At 48.1% G+C, this 12,291-nt stretch overlaps 1 protein-coding gene across 1 annotated transcript in view; it reads left to right on the forward strand.

Annotated features, from left to right (window-relative positions):
- CAMTA1 (calmodulin binding transcription activator 1) overlaps window positions 1-12,291 on the forward strand; it is a 302,985-nt gene that overhangs the window by 49,929 nt on the left and 240,765 nt on the right. Inside the window, exon 3 of the mRNA XM_059830126.1 lies at window positions 12,168-12,235. Within this exon, the coding sequence (XP_059686109.1) occupies window positions 12,168-12,235 (68 nt within the window). The remainder of the gene's footprint in view (window positions 1-12,167; window positions 12,236-12,291) is intronic.

A 12,291-nucleotide genomic window follows, 5' to 3' on the forward strand; every position in this document is an offset into this window, starting at 1 on the left:
ATGTTTTACTCTTTGAAACCCAAAAGGAGGAAATCGTAGCAGCAGGTTGCAAATAAACAAAACCCAACGTTTTCCTCCAAAATGTGTTCCTAAGATGAGCAGTCCGGATTCTTACAGCTTAAAATCCACCAGCATCCTTCAGCCCCCTTGTTTACCGGGGCTGGAGATGTTGGACTCAGCCAGTCTTGATTGGAGATACGGAATTGCCTTGCACAGGAGAGCATGCCCGGTGGCATTGACGGAAGGTGATGGGAATAGCTCCACGGGTTTTCCTCTCTGCGGATCTCCTCCAGTGTCTGCTGTGGAATTGCTCCCTTGATCAGGGTTCAGCTTCGGGTGCTTCCTTGCCTGTGACAAGCTCCTGCTTTCCCTTAAAAAATGGAAATTGAGGGGGTTTGAACTCCTCTAATTTGGACAGAAAACAAGAAGTTAACCTTAGTGCATTTGCTGACAATGCGGTACTTAAACCTGAATAAAATAGGAAAAAAAGATTAAGAACGCAGATACCGCCTGAAGTACTACTTCAGCCACTCTTCTTCCAGCTGAAATTAACTTGGCTGTTTTATTGAAACAAGCCAAAAGAACTAAATATTCTCAGTTTGCCCTCCTCAATTGAAGAAGACAATAAAAATATGAGGTACTGTATGTTTAATACTGTAGCCCACATGCCTTAGCTGGGGAAGAATTAGAGAGGTGAAGGGGGGGAAAAAAACCCCTATCTACAGCATCATAGTGGCATGTTTTGTACAGAGATCCCTTGTGTTTCTCCCACAGGTATGATGGTTTGACTGGGCTCAGTGGGAGACAGCGAGAATAAACATGAAGTGGTTCAGTGGCAAAGTCATTTGGGGCCTTTTCTCTCCCGAATCTGCATTTTTGCTAAATCTTTGGGGTAAAAGGTGCCCTTTGATTTTACATTCAACAGGGCTCAAAGTCTTGCATTGCCCACAAAGGTAGGTTAACAGAAGGTGATCTGGTCTGTCCCGCCATGATGCACCGACGCGCAGTGGGGGTTCGCCGGTCGATTGGAGGAGAGCTGCAAAAAATTAAATGCTCCTCTTCGTTTCTGTGGCAGTCGAGAGCAGGGTAGCATCTCCCCATGGTGCGTGCCTGCTCCGGAGCACAGGGACAGTCTTCAGCATCTTCAAACCGTGTGACTGTTGGAATTATGTAAAATAACAGAGGTTTTTACTATTACACAGTGGTTAATACATCGTAGATACATGTATCTTACTGAATTTTCTTTTTTTATCCCACTGCATATTTGACTCCTTCAGGCAACGGAAGAGAAGTCCCGTTTGCAGTACTAAAGCTAGCAGCAACAGCAAGACGACAGTTCACATGTTTCTTTAAATCACAGGGTTTAGTCTAAGCTCATTTAAAAGAAAGAATAATAAAATAATCATATAATGATCTGTGGGTATTTTCCAGTAACTAGAGATTGGGCATTATTTAATATCGCTCTCTTTCACTGACTATCCCTTGGTTTGGGTCTTACATGGAAGATAAAATCTATCCTAATGCCATTAGGCACCGGCTGATTCAAGGTCTGACTTCGCTAATACTTGCGACTAACAGTACTTCTGAGCCGAGCGGTTCAGGACAACAATTGCTAAGTCTGTTTCTGCAGAATTAGGGTCTTGCTATTATAAAGACCCATTGCGTATTTAAGTTTACTATTTTCCATGTGTATCTGGCAGATGAAATTGCTGAGCAGATCTCGTTTAACTGTGGTGTCTGTAAACCACTACTTATTTTTTTGATTGGGTTTTTTTCTTCTCCTTTTCCTGTGTTTTAGAGAAAATTATTTTTTGTCTTGATCCAGTTTCTTCATACCAGGTTTAGCCTTCAAAATAAAGCACTTAAGTTGTCCACTTACTACTTTGCAGAAGTTTAAGAGTGACAGGGGCTAGCCACTTTGAGCTCTGGTCGTGCTGACCTGGAAGAAATGCCTTGGTTTAACTGAGCTGAGCCTCACAAATCTGTACAGCTCAATTGACGTTTTCCTTCTAGGAATAAACAATCTCCAGCAACTCCTCAAATTAAAATTTTAATAAAAAGTGTAGCAGAGTGGGCTGAAGTCTTACATATGCTGGAAAAAGATCTATGAATGCAGTCTAAATGGGATCGTGTAAAATAGTCATTAATTATTAATTATCAGCAGAGAGTGTCTGAATTTGCGGGGATGCAGGAAAGCGGTTGTTAAGTGGGGATGCTATGGGGCACTTTATCTGGATAGGTCAAGTTCTCTATTTCCGTGAAATATCCCTGGATGTGTTTAGGCGTAGGTGTAAAACCTATTGTGGCTTGGGTTTGGATGATGTTGGCTGCACGTCTGACTTTTTTTTTTCTTTTTCATGCACTCCTGTCTCTTTCCGCAAGTTTTCTTTGGCAGTATGTCCAAGCCTGTTCGAAGCCGTTTTTTCTCTTGTGCTGAGCCTGCCGTTGGTTTCGCTCTTTTAATCCTTTAACTTGAGGAGTTAAGCCAAGCTGCTCAAGTGTTAAAACTCGAGGGGCACCCCTTTCGGCAGCGCCCTGGGTGCGCGCTGCCCTGGCGTTACTGTGAAATGCCTTCACAGTCAGATGACTTGGTCGGCTATCAGAGCTCAGGATTCCTAAATGTCATCCTATAATGTCTAATTAAGGTTGCAGTTTGAAGACATCATGTACTTTAATTGAAAACTGTAAGAGTAATCTATTCCATTTTTTTCTGTTAAATTAATAGTGTGGACCTCTAGCAGATGGTTAGTGAGACGCTATTATTAATGAAAACATCCCACCGCCTGCAATCCAGCCACTTGTCGCCGTGCACAACGTGAGGAAACAAGACGTACATCTCCCCAGCCAAATGCGCTTTCCACTCCGTGGCTTTATTCTCCTGCGGTGCCAATTAGTGGTCCCAGGGCTGCCGTTGCACCTCTTTTGCAAGATTTAAACTCTGCAGAGGTGTTTTCTGCCAGGCGAGGCTGGGTGAAGGAGAGCTGGCAGCAGCCAGCGGGCTGCAGGTCGTCATCTGCTCTCTGGCAAAGCAAGGGAAAGCAAAAAACACTTTGGGCCCCCAAAATTGTGGGTTTTTTTCATCCGTTAGGGTAATAGACCAAGTGGCCTGGCTTACGCTATTTAATGATATTTTCACGGGTATAAATAAGTGCCTGTGCTGCGTGCGAGCACGCACTGTGTTAATAGGGGTGAGCTCTGCCCCGCATGCTTGTGGGTGAACGTCACTGGGTCGTGTTCGGCGGTACCAGGTTTTGGTAGCGAATCTTTTGTTCTTCCCTTTACGCTTCCTCTCTCCCTCTCCCCTCTCCTATTGCTTTGCCGCTTCCCAGGGGGACAGGCGGCAGCAGCGGAGACTGGGGAAAGCCAGAATATTTATCACTCTCTCCTACACAGAGGCTCTAAAACGGCTTCTGCAAAATAAATCTCCTTTAAGACCCTTCTGGAGTGGGGTTTGGCTTATTGCTCCAGGAATAAAGAACAGCCTTTTCTTCCCCAGGCGACTGGCTGGGACCCCCAGCGGTGATGGCTCAGGAAGCCGCCACGTCCTGGCAACTTGTGGTTTTTCTGTCCGCCAGAAAATGCGCATTTAAAAACCAGCCATTTGCTGGGGGAGCTGTGGTGGTGGAGCACAGGGCGAAGCAGAGCATCCTTGCGCAGGTGCCATCAGGCGGCTGATGGAGAAGGGCATCCCCAGGGCAAGAGCATCGCTCCGTGATGGAGGATGCTCAGAGGGAGGAGCGTCAGGGATGCAGGGATTCATATTTCCCAACAGCGCCTCATCTTTACGGAGGAGGAATTTGCATCGGCTCAGAGGAGATGAAGTTTGAGTCCCGATGAGGCAGGGACCTCGTTACAGAGCGGATCTCTGTCCCCCAAGAGTGTTGAGGAAACGGGGACCGATGCCAGTTTTCCACGCAGGGGACAGAGGCGCAGCGGAGGTTTTCTGCCCGGCAGCCCCCCCGGTACCGCCTCCCCCTCCCAGGGCAGGGAGCCCCTCGGCGCAGTGGTGACTGTAAATGATTCAATTAGTTAGCTGCAGATATTGATAATAAAACCTGGCTTCCATCTAATTAGATAGAACATTAGTTGGTGTATCCTTACTAAATTAGAAAAATACATTTTAAAATGAAGTTTTAATTTATTTTTGTCTTTAATTGCGTCACGATGGAAGAAGCAACGTAGTAACTGGAAAGCTTGCTTTCAGGTATCAGACACCAAATGAGGTCATGCCGCGCCGCTTCTCCCCACTGTGTTTTTGGGGGCGGTTAGAGCGCGTCCCACCAAAGTGCGGCTGCTGCTGTGAGGCTGGGCAGGTTTTTGGAAGAAAGTTCACGGCACGCTTTGGAAAACCAAAGCCACTCAAGTCCTGACTGACAGCCTACTCTGGCTTGTCTTGGCAAAATGCAATACTAGGAAGCCTCTATCCCGTTGGCCTCCAGCTTGTATCGCTAATGCAGGTTGTCAGTAAAACCATAGTAATATTTGGGCTTATTCCCCTTCTCAGCTTCAGAGTGCGCAGACCAACATTTTTGCTGTAGCGAGTTGCAGATAGGTAACAGTTCAAGACCAAACCAAAAAGCACTACCTGCAAAAGGAAATGAAACGTTTGGTTTAGAAGTTTTTTGTTGTTGACAGGTATTTGTCAACCAGCCGGCAGCCTGACTTGCGTTTCTCTGCTGGTTACTCAAAAGCTTTGTTTGCTTTTCTTTTGCTTCTGATTTCTCCCCAGCTCACCGAGCGATGTCCCTTTTGATGCTATCTTGCTATTTTAGGGCAAACAACTGGACGAGGGAAATGGTACTGCGATTTTTGTTACAGCGATGCTAAACAAGGTAGTGAGAACTTGTTCTGGGTGGCCCTCAGATCAGTTTGTGCTTGTGATATTCAGAATATTAATGGCTTTGAGAGTGGGGACGGCTAGAAAATGAAAACTGCTTAATCCCAGCTGAGAAGATGCTACATAATCAACATGAATTTGTATTTTCACTTCAGAGTGGAAGGACAATAAGGAAGCCATGGGCTGGAATTTGTCTTTATAGCAGTGAGGACGTGGAGATTTCCTAGGAGAATAAATGTGCTTGCTTAAGAGCTCGCAACTTTATTAGCTCTGTGGTATAAATCCAGAGTTGTGTACAAACTCTCCTGCTTTCTTTTAAAATATACATATATTTCAGGCTTATTAATTTGGATACGTATAATTCATATAAAGTAATAACTTGAAATTCAGACTCTTTTTTTTTTTTTTTTAAAACCTAATGATTTATTACTTTGAGACAAGATAGGTGGCCTAAGCTACCTAGCACAGGGAATCCTGTTTGGCTTCCAATTTCTCTTTCTCTTTTGAGAGAGGTCAGGTGGGAATTGCTGATACCCTCGCAACAATGCAGAGATGACCTGGAGGGGGATTGAGCTGGGAGAGAGCTACTGCTCGAATCCATGGCTTTAGACAGCCCCTCGGTACCGTCCCTGGGACAAGAATCCCAATTGACTTGTGCTGAGGAGTGCCTGCGCTCGGGGCTTAGGGTCAGAAGCCGTACGGGGCGATTGTCTGCCAGCTCTGTCAAGTGAGGCCGCTGCGCTTGCAGCCCTGCTCTCTCTGGAGCTCATGTCTCTATTAGCATGTGAAGCCAAGCTGATGTGAGCGTGAGCTCACCCTGGAGCGCACTGCGCTGCTCGGGCGCTCCTGCGGCACGCTCGCAGGGGTGCTGCCTGTTCTCCCCGTGCCTTCACTGCGGGGCAGGATGCTCCGTCCAATAGCGTCGGCGGGAGGTGCGACTACAGCTGCATCCTAAACGCATACGTCCCATGCAGTAGCCTTTCCTTGCATCTCCTCTGGGCTTAGTTCAGATTCAGAGACTGTCTTCTGCCAGGCAGCGGTGTTCATTGTGGATTTCACAGCCTTTTATAACTTTTTCTCCCAAACAGTGTGTGTGTTCCACCGCAAGTCTTTCAGCTCAGAGCAGAACAGAGTCCGCAGCTTTCCTGCGCGTGTGATGGGTAACGGGCCTCGCCGACACCGCCGGTGTGTTGGACCCCTGCCCATTGGTCCATCCCCTGCTCAGTGACAGTGTCCTCTTCAGCTCCTGTACATAAAGAGAAGCACACTTCACAGAAGCTGCTGTGCAGCACGCGGTGACGAGCGCTCTGCAGTGGGCTGCTCCCGGCTGCTCCCTGTCCCACACTGCCAGGCTGCAGTGCTGCAGCTCATCCTCTCCGCGGCAGCTGGGACACGGGAGGTGAGATCAGGTCGCCCGCTGCTGCAGCTCCGGGTGGCGATGTGCTGTCGTTAAATATTGAAGCAGCCAAGAAGCTGCAGTCACGTAGCGTTGGGTGGGAAGCATGGTGCTGGCTCTCCGGCCACCGCCGCCCCTCAGTCTGGGTCCCCGGCGCAGCACCCTGAGCTGATAACGTCTGCAGTTCATTCCTCTGCTCTGTTCACATGAGGCTTAACAGCGCAACTCCAGCGCAGGGCTTTTGGGGCGAAGCTGGAGGAAGAGCGATGGGAAGGGCTTCGGTGGCAGTCATCTAGAGACGCTGTAGCCCACGTGCGTCCTGTTTAATGCAGTTAACTTGGCTTTACAGCTGATGGCTCTTTGATGCGTTCAAACTAATAACCTTAATGAACAGGGGAATGCAAAATAAAAATAAAAGTTCATTTATAGAAAATGCTTTCAGCCTGAGCAACAAAGTATAAATTAAACCACTGAATTATATGAGTAAGTTTAAGATAAAACATAACTCATGTGATTTTTACTGTTAAATTACCTAATTGCTTTACAGGGTGCTTCCATTAGCTGATCAAATTAAACCTTTTTTCCTCAACGGTGTCTTACAAGCTGTGAATACAGGACTCGGTCCTACAGGCTCTCACTTAGGTGGCAAAGCCATGCTCTGAGCATTGCCGTGAAATCGGCAGGCGCGGTCGGAAACAGATCTGGATCTGCGCAACTTTCAGTATTTCGACCTTTCTCAGCAATTCTCGCTCAGTTTACTTGCTGACGTTGTTTCCAAAGCTGGGTTTAGAAGGGATGCGGGGCCGGGTGGGACATTCCGGCGTAGGGTCTGCTGGCCTTGGTGCGCGGTACCCTCACCCACAGAGATGTTCTTTGGTGGCCTTCGGGTCCACCCAGTGCCACTTACCCTGACTGGTGCCTCAGGGGGACTCGCCAGCAGCGGTGAGTTGGGTGTTTATGGCGAGCGTGCGTGTCCTTTTATTTTCTTCGCTTGCTTTCTGATTAAACAGCAAAGCTGAGGACAGAGAGCTGGGTTTCAAAGCTTGGCTCTGTCTTGTCTGACCTTGCTGGTGCTACGCTGCCTTTTGTTTGTAGTCTCGGGCAAGAAGCAATGGAAAAAGGGTTTGATAGGAGACAAAAGCAAACAATAGCCTCCTCCAAAGATACGATGAATGGGATGTAATTGAATTTTTTGGTGAAGACATTGATTTGACCCTGTAAGACACACAGAGTGAATCATTAGGGGAATTAATGCACATTAAAATGCAGGGTTTTTTTAAATCAGAGGGCTTTTATTGTGCCTATAGTTTTGGTTTTAATTATTTAATGACTTTGTGTCTTCTAGTGATAAATCTATTTCTTCCCCCTTTTTTCAAAAGGAGAAACAGCATTGGTGTGACAAAGGGGTACATGCCCCGAGCAGCTCACAAGTACCGGCTCTTTGTTAGCAGCTCTGCTTGTGCCCCAAAGCGCAGACAGGCACGTGCTTTAAAAAAGCATCTCCTGCAAACTGTTGATAAAACATCAGCGTTGGTCTGACCACTTTCATCTGGGTCTTTCAGATTTATTTTTCCAACCTGCATATAGCAAAAACTCTGTAGGAATTCATTTATTGCAAGAAGCTGTGTGAGATACAGTGTTCGGGAGGAAAATTTCCAGACTTGGGCTGCTCAGGGTGGGTTTGACCCTGGGTTTTTGGAGAGCCGACCGCTCCCAGCTGCAGCTCCTTCTGTGCTGCCTGCGGCTTCAAGGCTTCTGAGAAATCTCATCCTTGTATTTTGCGTCTCACAGGTGGTGCTTTCCTCACCACGCCGACAGATTTGAAAAAAATAGCTTTTTTTATGACTTGAGCTGCTCGGGCTTGTCCTTAGCTTGGTTTGGGCTTTGCTTGGAGGAGCTGCTTGGCTGCAGATTTGTGCGTGTGTGCCGCCTGCGTCGTCTCTTCCATGAAAAGCATTTCCTTTCGCTCCTGCCTCTGACCCCGGAGCATCCGCTGCTGCACGTGCAGTACCCATCTGTTTGCTGCCAACCCTGGATTCTGCGGTTTGCTGGGACTTTCCTGGGCGATGGACATGAAGTCATAAACTTACAGAAAGCAGAACATCTAAAGAACAGGATTTAAAGGGGGCTTGCTGCTGATGGTAGAGAAGCCTTCCCCGGTGCATCTTCCCCACCCTGGTCCTGTGCATCCCATCCCTGGGACAGGCTTTCCCCACCAGGCTGTGGGCGCTGACCCCAGGCGTCTCGCTGCTGAGCTCCTCTGCTTCTTGTGCCTGGTGCACGCAGCTCTCCTCTCTATTTCCCTTAGAAAACCAGCATTTCGCTGCGCAGCGCCGGTTTAGGGTTCACCCCAGAGCCCAGGATGTGCCTTTGGAAACTCGCCTTTTTGCCTGGCGCTGTGTGTGTGTGTTGTGTGTGAGTGTTTGCCGTGAGCATCACTGAGCGTCCCCGAGTCATCTGTTTCTCGCGGTTCTGCTCCAGTTTGAGGTGGCAGACGAGAGATGATTCTCCCAGAGTCTTGGTGCTTATGTAGTGACAGAAGTTGGCGCGTAGGTGTCAAACCGTAAATAGGCACTTCTGCTCGCTTCTCCCCTGCCTGGCCTGGGGCTGTGTGGCTGGGATGGCGTTCAGCCGCTGTGGCAGAAGCTCTCCTGACACCAAACCGTGTTGGGACTCTGCGTGCCTGGTTTCGGCTGCCCCTGCACCAGAAGCCAGGCGAACCGGATCGAGGAGCCGACAGCGCGGTAGCTCGTGACGCTGAGCGCGCCGGCCCCTCCTCGCTGGTGATGCCGAGACATCCCGGTGAAGGATGCGGTGCCCCGGGCAGTGGGGTTGCAGGCAGGCATGGGCAGGGCGAGCAGATGGTGCAGGAGGTTTTGGGGGGGGTTTGGGGGCTTTTTGCCCCATTTGCGTGCCAGTCCTTGTACTGGGTACTCGGGGCACAGACGGCAACGTGGAGGATTCGCTGTCTCTCTGCTGCACGTGTTAATTTATAGCGCTGCCGTGAGCTAGATCTTCCTTGTTATCCAAGGTATTGCCTCTGGAGGAGGGAAATCAGGCTGTAATATATCATTAAGCAGAAAGCCTGGGGGAGCTCCTATCCTAGTTGATGCGGATCCTTCTTTTATCCTGTTAAAAGAATTGAATTACACGTTTTGAGTTGTCTGAAGATCCAGCTTGGAGCCTGGTTGGAGCTGTGGCTTTCCGTACTACCGCAGCAGGGGTCGGAGCTCCCCGGACGTGTCAGTAACACGTGTGTGTGTTTCCGCGGGCCACCCGTGTGTCTGTGGCATTGATCTGCAGCTTATTCTTTGGTCTGCCCAAATTTGCTGAGCAGGCCCAGGCCAGCAGCGTTCTGCCTCCAAAGGGGAGCGTCTTGTTGCCGCAGCTCCTCCCGTCGGTGACGGTTTTGGGATGAAGATTTCAAGCGTGCGGGGTATAGGCCGGCTGGAAGCAATAACTTAAACAAGCCTCGGGTAAGACTGACATTCGTTTACCTGAAATACTTTGGTTTTCTGTGCTATAGCAGTATGTTTATTCAGCCATGAAAGTTAAAAATTGCTTTATTCTCCTTATGGCAAGTTGATTTTTTAGTAGGAATAGGCAAAATCCCATGCTAATCTGAAACCCCCCAAACCTGCCTGCTTTTGTAGGATTTTGAGAGTGCATCAGCTGGATCCACCTCTGCATTGAAGGGATTTGTTTCTGCAAATACCTCTCATACAGACCATCCACCACAAGCGTCCGGGGGACTTGGGTGTTACAGAGGATGTATAGCGAGCTCCCTCTTCGGCATCCACTGGTGCTTGTTCCTTGGTATCTCCAAAGCTCGTCTCGCTGTAAGGTGTGAGATGATGCAGATTTGTAGTGAGTCGAGGACATAACGTCGGATGGGTTGGGAATAAAATTCTGCAGACCACAGCACATTTGGTGGAAATACTGTACTGGCTTTAAAAAAAAAAAAAAAAACAGGGACCTTGTTTCACATTTTCTGAAGAATTTTAGTTGCAGAGTATTTTATGGGTTTATATATATACATATGTATGCATAAAATCAGTGGTTGGCTCCTACAACTTGCACCCTGCGTCAAAGCTGTGAGTTAATGCTGCATCGGCGGCTCTTGCAGGGAGCGATGGGTGGTGTCTCTTCGGAGCCCAGTGGACGCCTGGGGCCAGACCTTTTTGGCTGTGCAGTGTCTGAATTTTAGCCCTTGCATCTGATTGAACTGCGGCTCCTGTAAAAGTGCAAGGTTTGGTGCCTTCTCTGGGAAGGTCACGAGTGTAGGTGCTGTGCCAGTGCCTGGCGTCTCGGTGGAGGGCTGCACCGGGTTATTTTGATACTGAATTTTACGCAGCAATTAGCCAGCAATTAAAAAGAGGTGGTTTTGGAGCTTCGTGTCACTGCTCCTCCTCCTGGCTCACGTAGAAGCAGTACTGCTCCCATCGTTTGCCACTACGGTAATTGTTTAAAAATGCAGAGTCGGGCTTGGGAAACGAGGGGTGCGGCGGAGGATTCTGGGAGAATTTATTTGCAGTGTAAACATGTTGGTTAGGAGTCATTAATATGACATTCACACAACTCTAATAAAGTACATAACACGGAGATCTGGCACTGCTGCAATACCCGGAGGACATTAAGTATGAGTCTTAAAACCAAGAGTATTGGAAACAAGATATTTTTACGTCTCGTTTGGGAGTAATATAATTGCATTTTGTGGCTCTAGCAGATGCTTGGGCCAGCTGGTTGGAGAGCATTGTGGATTTTTTTAGCTTTGGTACTATACAGCTACAACCCTTATATAGAACTATCTTTAAAAAAAAACCAAAAAATCCTCTCCTGGTTGAAAGACCCGTTTCTTGCATCACCTTCGTGATGGCGCAGCCTGTAGCCACTTCGGTTGCAGTAGCTCTGGAGATTAAACTGCACGTGGTTTTGGGGTCTAATTTGAGGCAGTTGGACATTCAAGGCAGCTTCACTGACCCTTCTGCATAGCTTTTGCTATTGCAAGTCTCTCTGAGAGGGACACTCTGGACCCGGCTGGGAGGCAATTTTTGGGAGAGAAGCATCAAAAAACTACATATTTCTGAGTATGTCTTTATGTGTGGGGGGCAAAAGCTTGTTTCCAGCAGCCTGTGGACTGCAGCCCCGGGGGTCCTTGGCATCTCCAGGTGTTGGGACGTTGCTGGCGTGGTGACAGCAGCCGTCGTGGTTAGGGACTGTCAGTGGTCCTGCATCTCCTCTGGCGCGGATCGCCCTGGACTTTCCCAGGGCTGCCGACGATGCTCAGCCTGTCTGCGGAGTGGCTGCCCCACAACTGCTCTGGGTTTGTACCAAGGAAATTGATGGGCGGCCATCCCACGTTCGTCAGGCATACGTACAAGCACCGTTGTGAATTATCTCGCCGGCGCTGATAATTTCCTGCAAACAAATCGGTTCTGATCTGGAAGTAATCGCCCGTATCATTCCTGCAAGTGGGAGCGATGACTTATGTTGATGTCACCCGCTGGCTTTTTATGGCAACGATTAATAATTCAGTAATTCTCTCTGCAGTGATGCTGTTCTATTTATAAATATTTAATTTAGCTTCCTGTGTCCATGTTGTTGCTGCCCCCTCCCCTTTGCCTTCTGACGTAACACCAGGCTCTTGGCGATGCTGCAGTCACAGAAATTACCAGCAAATTGTCTGTGCTGGAAAATGTTAATGCCCTTCCTCATTTGCATCTCTTCCTTACATTATTTAAGTCTGGCTTTGGTGGCATGAATATGAACGTCGACCAAGTGCGCTATTTCAGTCAAAACCTGATTTAAGCTGCAGACCTAACCCGGGGCTGGCAGCTCCTTGCCTCTGTTGTAAAAATTCTCTGTTATAAAGCTTTCCAGTTTCCAATGCAGCCACGCAAATAACTTTTTTTTCTTTCTGCATTTCTCTTTCAGGAAATTGCAGCTTATTTAATAACGTTTGAAAAGCATGAAGAATGGCTAACAACTTCCCCTAAAACAAGGTAACGTTGCTCATGCTTCAGCATATTGACTCATTCTCGCTGATGACTTGACTCGC

This window comes from Gavia stellata, chromosome 27 (genome assembly GCF_030936135.1).
Source record: "Gavia stellata isolate bGavSte3 chromosome 27, bGavSte3.hap2, whole genome shotgun sequence".
NCBI classification, from domain to species: Eukaryota; Metazoa; Chordata; class Aves; order Gaviiformes; family Gaviidae; genus Gavia; species Gavia stellata.